Raw genomic sequence first — 14,527 nt, 5'->3', positions numbered from 1 at the left:
CCCGGAAAGGCGAACCACTGAACAAAAGCAAGGAGAGCTGACACAGAAGCTGTCAAGATGACACATTTCAGTGCACACAGCGGATCGTGCCTGCATTTAGTGAAGCTGCCTGGCGCGACGGGGGAGGAATGTCCTGAACCGTTTCGGTGCCCTGTCACGTGCGCGCAGTGAGGCCAGCGGAGCAAGCCGGCAGTGCAGAAAAAGCTCTTCTGTGAAGCAAACAACGTCAGCGGTAGAGGAGTCCACCGCCGCTGGACAGTAACAGACCTTCTCCTGCATGGGGTGATCCCACGGCGCACTTAGCTTGGTCTTCAGTCTCTGCAGAGATACATATTCCTTGACACCCGCAGGCCACGTTCTTATGAAGCCACCATGATTTGGGTCAAAATGTTTCCTTGTCCAGGGCCTCTCTCATGACATTACGTAGGGAACAAGGGCAGCACATTTTTGTTCCTACCAGACTGTGCACTTAGGAGAGCTGTGTGGGTTTTTATGAGTCAGCCAGCAAGAGAAATAATTGAGTTTCACCTGCAAGAGCGTTAAGGCAACTGCGCCTGCCAAAAAGGCTGCATCGTGGCTCTAAAACAGCCTTTAATATTCCAGTTGGAGGTAAGGCTTGACTATTTGCCCACTTAGATTATAAACTCTTTGGGAATGAGGCAAGGAGTATTTTTGTTCGCATTCTGAAACCAGCTACACAGAAGTTCATAGCAAAGAAAGACTGGCAACGATAGTTTAGAACAGCTTAGTCCTAGCTAAATGAACTTCTTTCTTCTCTCTGCTTTTTGCAGAGTTGAGAAAATATATTGACATTACGTAGTCAGGGACCAGTTCTCCGAGCTACCAAAGCTGCGCTTACAAAGGAACGTGTTAAATGGCAGGGTCCAAGAGCGCCTTGAAGCATCTATTGCCTTGGAGACGGAGAAAGGGTGGCCCGTGGAGGCAGAATGAACCCACTGTGAGACAAAGCCTCGCCGAGTTCTTATTGACATGAGCTGAGTGACTTGGTTGCGTTGGAAAAAAAGCAATCAGTAAGAAAAGCCAATCCGAAAGACAGCATACGCAATTTAATGCCGACCAACCCAGCTTTGGGCCCAACTTGAAAACACATTGGACTGATTACTGCTGTCGCATCATTAAATGACTTCCCTAAGATTAACTTATGACTATCAAGCACTTAAGGACTCAAGTGATTCTTTTTATAAATAACACTTTGGATTAAAATCTGAAAAAAATAAGTTTAGGCTGAGATTAGAAGGGTGCTGATAACATGTTCTGTGAACACAAGTGTTTAATGACTGCTTGAACCGATACCACTTTAAAGAGTCTTCACTTTCCTGCCCTGTGGCACACTCGCTGCAACTTGTGCTAGTGCCAAAGATCCAGAAAAGGATCAAAAGGGAGGGTGACAAACCTCTCGTGAGGGCTGGTTTGCCACCTCTCACTGCAAAAGGAGACGGGGATCCGGCTGTGAGCATTAGTGCTGCACAGCGCTGGAGGGTGCGTCGGGGGCGAGGCGGTGGAAACGCAGACCCTGCTCCTCCGGAAGCGACGGGAGCCGGCCGCGTTTCCAGCGCAGCGACGGTGCCGCGTCTCAAAGGGGCCGCAGCATGCAAAATAAACGCAAAGCACGCAACACGAGTAGTAAAGGAGCGAGTTAGGAAAGTCTTTTGCTTCTACCAATGCGAGATGCTGCAGGTCAGGATTTTTTCTCCTTTCTCCCTAGCCAACCTGCTTGGCAATCCCATCCTCTTTTCCTGGCAGGCCCAAATCAGAGGCTTTCCTCCGCTTTCATCTCCCGCTGTGACAAAACGCAGAAGAAGTGACAGGGCTCGCTCTCGGCAACCAAGTTAATTGGCACAGCGTCGGAAAGACCATCAGCAGCCAAGCTCTTCACTGCACTCCTAAGGCTGTAAACACGAACAGTGCTAGGGACAGTGGGACGTTTTACAAAACCGCATGCACCAAAGCAGGGAGAGTCTGTCCATACTGGTATTTACCTACCAGGTTCTGCTGCCAAGTTTTCCCATTTATCCTGCCCACCCCAAACACAAATGCCCCTTCCATGTGGTAGAATCGGCAATACAGAAGCTTGTGCCAATCCCTACTGCAGGGGACGGTGCAAAATAGGGCCGAAGGAGGCTTGCTTTTGCCGAGTTCTGAGTGCTAGATTTACACTAGTCCTGGGTATACAGGGAAAAGGAATTAAACTGGTGCAGCAATGACAGTGGTGCATCCTCTAGAACAGAAAGGACTGAGGTTTCCTCCGGAGAAATACTGCCCAGCCTTGGTAACGCAGGTCAGTATGGCAAAAAGCACTGCAATACTTGCTGTCAGCACACACACGCAGTTGCAAACTCACTCGTAGCCCGTCCTTCCCCTTGCTTGCTCCTGCTGTGTTAGGAAACCCGGTGAGTAAGAGCGGCAGGAGCAAGCCAGGCTGGGGAACGCAGCCATGCTCGAAGGGATGCATGGATATCACTGCACAGGAAATCCAGCACTCACCTCTGAGGAGTCGGCATACTGCACAACACGTGCACGCTGAAAGAGGAGCTGAGCGTCAAGATCTCATCGTGCCAAACTAGTGTGTCTTAGAAAACTCTGAACATTGCTTCCTCCACTGAACAGTTAGGAAGCAGACTTTATGGCCCTTATGTGTGGTAAAGAAACAACTCTCTCTATTCACCAGCAAGGACTACAGAGCCAGGAACGCAAAGCGACTCACCCAAGGCTACGTGCCTAAGGGTATTAAGGCTGGGATTACATACAGCTCCCTAGCTCTATTTTCAGACCACTAAACAGACACAACTTCTAACTAAGGGGGCCTGGGAACATGGATAAGCACAAAAACTGAATGAGAATAAACATACGGTGCAATACTGGGGCCCGGATTTTTTCAGTAGATTCAGAGAGGAATTTATTACGAGCACTGACACAGCCATTTGCATGGCTTCTGAAGGAATATTATTCATAGATCTGTGATCTTCTTAAATTAGGAACATACTGAGGAGTTTTGTGGGGATTATATTTTAGTGGAATTACTAGAAAGATGAAAGGAACCAAGCACCCTTCAGTGCAAACACAGGTGATTCACAGGTGTTCATAAAATTTGTGGCCTTAAGAGCTTCACCTTGCAGATGGTTTGTGTCTCAGAAAACAGCCTAAAAAAACATTTCCAGTTTGATCCTTGCAATGTTTTTTATACAGCCTCTGTATAAAAGCGAGGAGTCTTGGCCAGCCCAAGAGGCCTGCTGTGGGTTTAGCTGTTGCCTCACATAGAAGGTGCTCAGATATTCCAGGTGATGGGACACAGTGACAAACCCAAAGAAAACTATACAAAAAGAAGACCATAATCCAGCCCAAGTGCTCAATTCCACTTTTCCATTTCAGGAGTGTAGCACAAAACAAAACAGCAGGTGGAGTGAAGGACAGAGGGACAAAGGGGGATTTCCATTGCTGATCGCCGTTTTTTAAATTTTTATTCTCTGCAAGCTCATACAACACATGAGTATGAGCTGTTCCCATACATCTTCCCAGAATGTTTCTGGCTGGCAGGGACACCGCTCTCCAGACGTACGCTGACTGCTGATATCCCCTCATCTTTGTTCTGTTTTGCAAAGCCTTCAGAGTCTAAGTTCAAAAAACAAAACGCAGGATCAGCCTCGATGCTCTCCTGCACAGAGGAGGGGAGTGTCACAGAAAGCACACTGCACATTTCTGCTTCGAAACCGTTCTGTCCGAGAACGATCTCCGCCTGGAGTCAGGTTAAGCAGACTCAGCGCTCACTACAGCGGGGGCCTTCGCAGCAGGTGCCGCTGCTGCCCGGACAGCGTCAGCTCTGGACACCGGCCTCCCGTGACGCAGTGCAAATCTCTTCCTGCTGAAGTACGTCCCACTGACCCACGCGAAGCAAGCCTGGTCTCCGCGTGCAACCAACACTAGAGGTTTTAGCTGACAGCAGCAACCATAACATGCGTTTGTATCAACTACAGCACTGAGCTTCGTGGCAGACACGGTGGGCCAACATCTCGTTCCTCAAATCACGTCTGTCATTCATGAGCCATCAGAAGGGAACAAGTTTCTGCTGGCACTGTCCAGGATGCTTTTAAGGCAATAATGTGAGGTTAAGAGGTGCCAAAGCCCACTGTTAATACAAACTCATCTGCACATAGATTGTTACTGGGCATTCACCAGAGCAACAGGAGGGCCCTGAAAAGTGTTTGGGAATACTGCTCTGGAGCTTCCAGTTCTCTGTAACTACGAGTAGCACAGCAGGCATTTACAGCTCCCAGAAGAACGGGGCAGTTCTGCCTGTGCGAGAAGCACAGGTCAGGACATGCATCAAAGCTAAAATACCACAGAGGTTGCCAGGAAGCTAAATTGAGAAACGCTGAACTAAGAGCAAAGTGGGAGATCAGACAGGGGACAGGTGGTCGGCCGGCCGCACGCAGGAAGAGCGAGCATCGGGTTTCCGCCGCGCGCGCCCGAGGGAGGTGTGCCCGCGCTGCGGCCGCGCAGCGCCTATGCCCGCCTCACGTCGCGTGCTGGGTGGGGGGATCCGCAGCCACGCGCAAGTCACAGCGAAAGCAGCTCTGTCCCCGGGGTTGCCTGTATGGGGCTTCTGGGTGTGGGGAAGAGGAGGACAAGGGCCTTTTTGTGGGGCTCATGGTGAAGACACTGGGTGTCCGCTCTCCAGCGCAGCTATCCGTACGAGCAGAGCTGCTTGGCATATAGAGGGCCCCTTTTATAGGCAGCCAAGAGAGCTGGAGCTGCTCGAGCGACTCCACCATTGCTCAAGCAATAGCACAGCTGTGCGGGGTTGTGGTAGCTCTGGAACGAGCAGCAGAAGGGGAAGGAAAAGAAGGGGTGATTCCCGCTGTCTCAAAGGCTGCTCTCTGAATATTCTGTTTCTTGGCCTCATAAGACACTCTTCAGCAGGCAAAAATAAACTTTTGCTGAGTCTGCATGTGGTCATTACATCTAAATGCCAACCTCTTCACACAGTGCTTGTGTGAATAGGGGACTCAGGGAGTCACAAATCGATCTAACTAGCATCAGTCACATTTTAAAAGTAACAACAACAGAAAGGACACAAGCTGAGCAGTTGTTTAAAGCAGCCTGAGGACAGCATCGTCTTGTAGGCAGGTTTGGGCAGAGCCAAAGCCCACCGGTGTCAGAAGAGTTTTTCCACTGTGTTGGAAGGCTTGAGAGGTAGAACTAAAACCCAAACCACTCCTGGTGCTCACCAATGTGAGTTCCAACAGTCCCGTCTAGCCAGAGAAGACAACAGATCTCTTTCTATCCCCCATCTTTCCAGAGCGGTTTCTTTTAGATACAGTATCTGAATAACACCAAGTTTCACCCCAGATCTGGCTGTGTTCTCGTTGCTCAGGGAATGGGATCCATCTGTACTTCCTTCGATCTAAAGCACCATCTCTTGTCTTTGCTACTCTGCTGTAAGTGAGGCTGTGCTTCCATCGAACTTTCTTTCAGTAGCAAGACTGGTTTGAGGAGTTTCCAGTTCCTGACCACTTGTTCCCATACCACTTCTCTCTACAGGTCTGATAACACAGTTATTTTTGAGGTCCTACAGTAAAGCCGATCAGCAAATTGATCCAAGCTAAAAATAATCTCACAAAAACAGTAAAAAAGAGAAAGTATTTTTAATCTGAATCATTCACTGATCCAACTTACTGCAGGTCCCCCTTAAACTGACTCAGCCATCAGGAAAAAATACGGCCTTCTGAATAGAGAGAGAATATTCTTGAGCATACTGAAGAAATAAAGAACAGCAGAGCCAGGTCAGATCAAAGGTCTAGTCAGATCTGTCACCTGCCACTGACAGCGGCTGGCAGCAATTGCAGAGGCAGAGTAATAACAGGGCAGGCACCAGCAGGGCTTCCCCAGGATGCCCTCCCAGCTTCCACTGACTCCCAGCTTAGGGACTGTCACAATCTCAGACCACGAGCAGCAGGGCAGCTCTCCATAAACCAGCAGGCTTTGCTGTAAGAGAAGGTACTTGACAGCACGAGAAAATAACTCCCGATTTTCCCAAGGTAGGTTTACTGCTGTAGGAGCACAGCTACACCATTTTCTGAAGTTCTTCCTAAATTCACAGATCTTTACTAATGGGACAGCTTGAATGACCACAGCTAACCTGTTCCATGGCCTAAGGCTAGCACCTGACATCTTGTTATCCTAAAGCTACTGCTCTCTCCTTGATATGGCAATGATGTCTCCCACTGAGACAGAGCCTGTGCTAGATGGAAAACAAATTCTTCAGTTTTTGTGCATCTTTGACAGCCATATGAGAGGAATAAAGAAAGCTTTCAGTAACCCCGTAAAAGCACATCCTTCAGCAATCTCTCTATGTACTCCTTTGTCAAAGCCCGCAAGCTCCGTAGAGCTGAGTGATGCTCGCGCACGCTCCCAGGCGCATGGATGCCAGTCCAGGAGCAAACAGACTTGCAAGCACTACAGCAGCGCCTGGCTTTCCTGTCCGTCAGGCTGGCTAAGGCGTTACTGGCCTAGCAATGCCGCCTTCCTCACACAAGCCCCAGGTACATCAGCACTTCTCAACTCATCCAGTCAAAATAATGCTTCAGGTTCCTGTCCTGGCTGCAGTTTCCAGACCAGACTGGACGGTAACATCTGCAATGGTGGCTCCTGCGCACAGCCAGCGTTTTATCTGCAATTGCTTGCTGAGGAGCTGGTAGAGCATCTGCTAAGGCTGAAGATAAAAAGTCTACCTATGGCAATGCAGACAGACACGAGCGCTGCAGTTACTGATCATCTGTCAATTCAAACAGCCTCTCTGAGCAGACAGCCTAAAAGAAGGGTAAACATAAAAATGGATATCTTAGTTGGCCAGAAGTGTCTCAGAGGTAATGGCAAGACAGAGCACTGTTACTATCAACAGAGAAACCCTCCTGTAAAACTGGGATCAATACACACACAGGCCTTTTTCACTGATCAGATAGTTTACATGTTATGATCATTGAACAGAAAAGCTATGTAAGAGATTTTTTCAGGGCACTGACCATAAAATACACCAGCATATTCTAGTCTATCATATACTGCTTTCAAGAACTATGCATGGAAAGTGCAGTTTGTTCTGCTTTACCAACATACTGAGGAATAAAAATATGCTCTTGGTCACACCAGTATTTTGCAATAAAGCAGGGTCTGCATTCAGTCTTGCTTCCTAATCATGACACTGCCTCTCTTGCAAATGCAAGACTTGTTCCTTAAACCTTCCCTAAAAGTCTACATAAAGCAGGATTTCTACTCAGACCAAGTGTACATTGCCTGCAGCCCCATCCTTAAACGCTCTTAAAGCTGTCTCATGTATCCCAGCTACTGCTGATATGCTTCCTAACAGCCAGCAGCTTCCAAGACCCTTTACAAGAAAGCAGAGCTCTTCAGCTGAGTTATGCTCATGTCAAACATAAAGTCACAGGTATTTTTGCTGACTCCCTCTGATGTCAGACAAAGTCCCATTATCTCTAAACCAGCCACAGAAACAGAAGTCGAATGTTTCTGTGGCACAGTGGGGACCGCTGACATGGACATTTGTGTAATCTGAGGGCTCTGACACAGGAAAAAGAGCTGTGTAAGCTGCTCTGTAGTTAGTGTCCATGAACACGTTCCCATATATATATGACCTTACTCTGATCAATTCACCCCTCTGGTCAGTGGCTATAAACACACTTGTGCCCATACAAAGCAGCACAGCGACTGGAGATACTGTGACAATTTCTTTCACTTAATCTGATTAAAAGTGACGGCAGAACTGTGGCCATCAATCTTCCATACAGGATGACTCGACCACCGGTGAATGAAATTACCTTCCGGAGATGCCTCTCTGTACTGGCTCTGGTGAGAGAGGGGGCCTACAACAAGCAGGCTACTCCACTAGAGATGCCAAAGAAATACCTAAGTGAGGTGGGACAGAGAGAGCTCTCAGGAGACTTTGTAGATGTCTGTAGGTTTCATTAAAGGAAATATTAAAACCAAATCCCCAAATCATCTAGATCCAAAAATTGGTAATACATTCTAGACTCAGTTCAAAAAGTTTAGAAATGGTTCAGTATTTCAGAGATCCATTTTGAGAGATCTTTGTACAGTATTGATATGAAACCAGATCAAAATCAACAATTTGGGTGTATTAAGGCAGCGTTTTGTGGCCAGGTGAGCTGAACTCGCTGCCTTCAGAGCAAAACAAAGGCTGCTCTGCACAAAATTAAGATGATTAAATTAGGCTTGTGCCATTAGTTATTTTGGTATAAATGATACGCAGTTTTTTTTGAGTGAAGGTTTTCTATTCTATGTATGAACTCTTTACCTTCAGATTGATTACTTCAAATGATAATATTCTAATATTGTATACAAAAGAGTTCTTATACAAACACCAGAATAACAACCATTGGGTATTAGCTATTTCAGTTTACCTATAGAGAGAAATTATTCAACAGAGCATGTTAAAATATAAATTATAGTAAAGAGCTCTAACTCTCAGAATGTGTGAAGGGCTTGAAGATACCCTTTACGAAGGAAGAGACAGACACCTCTAAAAAAACCCAAAACTAAACGGAAACTAGATGAGGTAGCAATCTACAGATGCTGAAAAACTGATTCCACAGACCTCAACATACACAAGCTGCAACTGCTGAATTTCAAGCTTGCTGGAGTATGTTTCACAAGCTAGTGAGTGCAGCACACCTGCAACCTCCTGTGGCTTCTCGATGGAGTAGCAGATTTCCATGATCTGTGGTGTTGCCCTGGAACCACAGAAGCGATCTGGAGCCCCCTGCTTGGGAACACCCTTCCTGGCTCAGCCTTTCAGGAAAACGAAGAAGAAACTGCAAAGGTATCTCAGATTACACGTTCTGGATCTGGGCCCACAAAGATTTCTTGAATCAAGCTTTAAAAGAATTTGTGTAACCATGTAGCTGTTTTCCCCTTTGTCTTTTCAGAATCTGAAGCCAAACCATTGCCTTTGCTTGCTTTCCACACCAGTGCTTACACAATCATCCTTCGTATCATAAATAGCTGTCAGATCCTCGTCTCTACTTCCAGGAGTGCTTTATATGAGTTTGCTTTCTGAGTAGGTTTCATCAGTGATGTAGTTCTTAAAATACAGCTGTCAAGCATTATAACAGCTACTGTACAATTCAGAAAAAGCAGGAGTGGGCCTACAGGCACACATTAGAACTCTCTTCCATGTTTAGATGACGTAAGAGACATAGCATGTATCATGGTATGGGGGTTTTGATGATAATAACGACTCTTGCCCTCTCCTGTGCATTCATACTCCCCTTTTTTTGCAGTTCCATCAGCCTCTCTCATTGAAAACTCAGTCACTGAAGCCCCAAATCCAGGGCCTTGCTTTTCTGCTCAAATTGCAAGGACTGTGGCTGTCTCCCTTGACTGCTTGAGTCTAGTCTTTGGTACCAGCCAGGAACAGTAACTATCAAACAATGATACTGTTCTCTCTCCTAAGCGCCAAGAGACCCAACAGTGTGTCTGCATCCTGCAAGTTCTAGTACGTGTTACCCGCAATATCTGTTTCTATATATTCCTGCCAGCTGCGTGACTTCATTCAGCTGCATGATATTCCAGAAAACACAACACCGAAGATAACGCTGGCACTTACCTGAGCTGCCAGTGCCTTCCGATGCACTTCTGGATGTTTTTGGCTGGCTCTGTTTGCTACTTGTTCGTACAGTGACTGAAGGAGGAACAGTGCTGCTGCTGTCTCCGCGAATCGTCGAGAGGTCCTGCATGCTAAAGCTCCTTAGTCTCTCAGACAGAGCCCCTTGTCCCTGGTTAAACAAGCAAGCAGATGACACACACAGAAGTCAGATTCCACAGTTTGTTTTGAGCTTTCTCCTCCCTCCATCAGGACAACAGGGAGAGAAAAAATTTGTTCAGCAACCTACAGAGGATACAAATGAGTTAACAGCTTAATCTCCCTCTCCTCACTTTTCCTGTTGGAGTAGTACTATGAATGAGGTCTGACCATTCACATTTTTGATGAATAGCATCTCTGATTCTTCCGTGCAATCATTTGAGCTCAGAGCGCTCTTGGTTCTTTCTGGAGGAGCAGGATACTGAATCTGTCTAACAGCTACGTTCCTTCACTGATACCTGTGTTAAACGGGTGCTTGTCCTCAGAAACACAAGTAAATGTTCTGCATGAAAATAATTCCTTCTTAAAGATAATCATCTATGATGACATTCACTCAGCAGTTCTCAGTCATACAGAGAATTTCCAGAGCACAGAAAATTTGAATTTTTAAGGTAATAAAAAGTTATTCTTAAAACCAAAGAAATAAGCTGGTTCTTTTTCATGCAGCTTAAGAAGAAATAAACAAACTTTCACACTATTCTTCTTTAAGATTAGCTCTCATCCAAGCAACAACAAACATAGTCCCTGCTGAAAGGAATATAATTGTTCTTCATAAACGATGGGTTGTTAAAGGGGTATCTTTCATTAAAACTACGTCTCATCAAAAAAGATAATTATATATCTTCTTGAGTTCTGTAACCCACATTCTACATGACAGTCCTACAAAAAGAATGCTAGAAATTGCAGAGAAATTGATAAAAAATTTATCTATCCTTCTCTATTTAGCTACATTAAGTAGCCATTCATAACAAAAATAAATAGCATAATTGATGGAAAGTGTATTTAGATGTTATTATTTTTCTTTTTTCTGCTGAAGGACATTTCATAACAAATAGTCTTGAAAAAAAATACTGAAATAGACAGACAAGGCTTGATTTCAAATTATTTCTGCTAGTGTAAATTAGAAGAAATTCAACAGGAGCAAATCTGCTTATGCTGAGGTGAAGTCAGAAGGAGGTAAAAACAATCAGAAATCTTGCTCTGCTTATTTAATACAAAATAGAAAGTGGGGAAATGATGTAAAAATGGCTAAATAAGGCACATTGTAGCAATCCACACACCATCTTCACTCCGACTTGTTCTTGTCAAAGCACTACGTAAGGGGAAATGTCGGCTGAAATGTTCCTCAGGGCTCTGCTTTGGGACTGGACCACAACAGGCCATCGCTCCCTTCTGGCCCAGGGATTTGAGTTTCCTGTCCCCAAAGTCAGGGTGCAGGCGATGGGCCAGTGAGGAGTATGCTCCAGTGCTGGCTTGATCTGGAGAGTGGACACATCCTGAGCAGCTACGAACAAATCCTAGCACATTCCTCCCAACTCTGCCCATCCCCTAACGTACTGTCATTGATGGGATGGGGGTGGCAATGCATTAACTAACTTAGAGGTACCAGTTTCCCAACATTACTTCAGAAATTTCACACACAGATAAGTGGAAAACTAGTGCCGCTACCCCCAAAAAAAATTTCCTTGAAAATTGTTACTTCTAGGGACGGAAAACAGACCAGGCATCAAGTGCTTAGAACTACGGTCACTGGGACAGCTTGCAGGTTCTATCTTTGAGAAAATTGCTAGGTCAGTAATCTCTCAACTTGTCAGCCTGAAGCTTTTCATGCAAGAAAAATCCTCTCCAGGTTCCAGCTTCCTTCTCAACTCCACAGCACATCAATTGGAGCACAGCCAGGTTGCACGTTCTGGGCTGCAGCACTTTTCTACATCAGCAAGAAGCAAATACCACATGATGAGGACTTCTTCAGTGCTGCCCCGAAGTACCATCAGTAGAAATATCATCTAAGAGAAACAAAATTGAACTGTTCTTTCTAGAATAGAGTCACATGGTGGAGCTAGCCCGGAAGCTGCACTAGGATTTTTATCCTTTTTTTTTTTTTTTTTAACTGAACCTTTGCTTTCTTAAGGTCTCTCTCTGTGTGCTGTGCTGTGTTTGGCAGCATTTTGCATTTAGCTTTTCTGCAGACTGCTACAGAGAAGTGTTCGCACACCCACCAAGCTCTTCCTGCAGACTTTATTATGTTCTTTCCTGTTGGCCTGTTCTAGTTTTAAAGCATTTCAATTGTACGAGGCTTTATTCCTTGAACACTGAGTTACTTTGCTGATTTTTTTGCTCCTATTGCAGTCTCCAAACTGCCACAAGAGTTGATGCTTGAATTTTGGCTACTTTCCTGACAGTGGCTAAGTCACTCTTGGGACATGTTCTTACTCTTAACAGGCAGCTCGATCTATTCCTTTTAGGCCAGTCTAAGGTACATTTACTCTGCAGTAACAGACTGCAACTGTCACTAATATATTAAATTTGATATACTGAAATTTGCTCGCAGGGCTGCTTAGTTGGGGGTGATCTCAACAGGGTCACAGCCACCCAGAGCAGTATAGTTCTGGAGGGGTTTTCTAGCTTGCCTCAAATTCCTGCACTGCAATATTATTCTCAGTAGCTAGCTTAAAACTAACACAAGCCATCCCTACCCTGCAGCCTGACTACAACAGGCAGATCCTTAGTGAGAGCCAGTTGAGAGCAACCAGATCACTAAATAACACACTGGGGCTGCAGACTGACTGCATCAGCAAAGCCAGAGGGTTAGCAGTTGATGAGCTGCTGTAATGTGAACGCTGGATTCCCTCCGGCAGCTCAAGCGTCAGTGGTGCCCAAACCCGTAACCTCCCTCCAGCCCCTCCGCTCAACCAGCTAACCCAGGTCTGACGCACCACTCCACCCAAGCTTGTCATTTGTGACTGTGGACATGAGACCGATTAGAAACAAGATTCACACATCAGATGAGCCTGGCAAGAAAGATGACACCGGTGCACTTTTTGCAGTGAAAATGAAGATGTTGTGCTAATATTGCATTGCAACCGGTGATATAGTGGTATATAAGGATCAAATGCCCCAGAGAGCTTTAAAACAAAAAGATCTGTCTGTCATCTGTTGTCCATTACATAGTATATAATGTGCATGCCCTAAATACATTGATACCATGGCAGCTGTGCTAAATAACTTTGATGTTCTCCAGAAAAAAAAATTAAAGACTTTTAAAAACACAAAGAAAAATACTATAATTCATTAACAAGCCTCGATACATTGCAACCCAAGATTATTACAGCAAGGGTTGCTCATTATATACATAATAGCAAAATACTATTGTTATTGCCATTCCATGAAATGGTTCGTTCAAATCTCATAAAGGGCAGGAATAGAAAAGGCTTAAGCTGAGTGGTGACAAATAGCGTGGGAAGGAGCTTGCTGACCTTCCTTCCATTTTTCTTATCTTCCAAATTTTTGCCTTTCTACAAAGATCTTCCATCTTTGTAGGAATAGATCTGACTTTTCAGGTTTCCTAGGACACAACATAACACTTTGCCCACAATTCCTTCCTAGTCACCACAACATTTCTACCTGAGTCCCAATAGAAACATGACAGAAATTACAACAGAATTGGGACAGTTTCAAAGTTTATGCCTACACCGCAGGCCAGAGCTGTCTGCAGCATGTCCACATGGACCTGGGCTAGTTTTATCCTAGTGAGCTTGGCTGCAGTAGCAGCATGAGTGTGGCCATGGGGAATAGCATTTCACTGTGTCAACAGCAAAATAGCATAGTGGTACTGAGTAATTTTTTGAGTAGGGGACTAGAAGGCCTGTCGGGCTGTGGATGACAGCACCTCAGTCTCATTCCCCTCAATCCCCAGGGGCCCTGTCAGGCTGATCTTGCTGGCACTGCAGGACCTGTCCCTTGGGGACACCATCCTCGAGGAAAGGACACAAGCATACAGTAACGCTGGGACACTGGGTCTTCTCTTTACTCTCCTTAGGCACAAGACTGCCTGTCCAGACTCAACTCCCACCTCATCCACTTCTCGCCTAGGACAGACTGTCCTGAAATGCATGGCACCTCTGATACAGTATTTTGCTAGATAGGGCGGCTTTTGGTGGCAACAAGTGGGAGCAGACATCTCTCTGTCCTCCTTCTCACTAGTAGCTACTCTCAAATTAATCTGATGTTTCTGCCTCTAGGGAAGTTCACCCCATGGTGAAAGCACCATACAAGCTGAAAGCAGAGCCCTTCCCACCCCACTGATAAAGATCTGTATCTCAGCACAAAAGCTTCCTTGACCTGTTCCTCTCCCAGGACCCACCAACCTCACTAGGCCCATAGATGGGGCAGTTCTTCTCCATACAGAGCATGGAAGGACCAGGCTGGGACGGGTCTCCGCGTGCACTAGATGGAACAAAAGACTAATATCACAAATTACATGGTATTACCATCTCCCAGTAACTGTGCTATCAATTGCTATCAAATTAATTTAGATTCATGACACTACCAATGGTGCAATCACCCATCAAAGCATGGACATTTAAGCTGCACAAGGTTTTCTATGATTCTAAGGTTTTTTTTGGCAATTTAAGCTCCCATCCATGTGGCATACTAGTTAATCTAAAACTAATTTAGGTATGTCTCTACCTGCTTCAGTCATAACTCCAGCTATAGTTTAGGCATACCTTAGTTCCCCACAGCTGGTAAATTCTCTCTCCACCTTTTTGTGGTTAAAAAAAAGTATCAAAATAGTCAGCTATTTTAAATATTTACATATTTAAATATTTGTGATAT

General features: G+C 45.4%; 1 protein-coding gene across 6 annotated transcripts in view; it reads right to left on the bottom strand.

Annotated features, from left to right (window-relative positions):
- Nucleotides 1-14,527, bottom strand: part of REEP1 (receptor accessory protein 1) — a 65,610-nt gene that overhangs the window by 11,126 nt on the left and 39,957 nt on the right. The window contains exons 6-7 of one of the 6 annotated variants that reach the window (XM_062575164.1): nt 9,656-9,824; nt 2,183-2,541 (exon numbers count right to left, since the gene is read on the bottom strand). In XM_062575164.1, coding sequence (XP_062431148.1) covers nt 2,240-2,541; nt 9,656-9,824 — 471 coding nt within the window. In that variant the 3' untranslated portion in view covers nt 2,183-2,239. Of the gene's footprint in view, nt 1-2,182; nt 2,542-3,522; nt 4,103-5,866; nt 6,004-9,655; nt 9,825-14,527 lie in introns of those variants that run through there. The other 5 variants (XM_062575161.1, XM_062575162.1, XM_062575165.1 and 2 more) reach the window with 5 other exon arrangements.

The sequence above is a fragment of the Rhea pennata genome, chromosome 4 (assembly GCF_028389875.1).
Source record: "Rhea pennata isolate bPtePen1 chromosome 4, bPtePen1.pri, whole genome shotgun sequence".
NCBI classification, from domain to species: Eukaryota; Metazoa; Chordata; class Aves; order Rheiformes; family Rheidae; genus Rhea; species Rhea pennata.
Note: the sequence above shows the minus strand (reverse complement) of the source record. Positions and strands in the feature narration are given on the sequence as shown.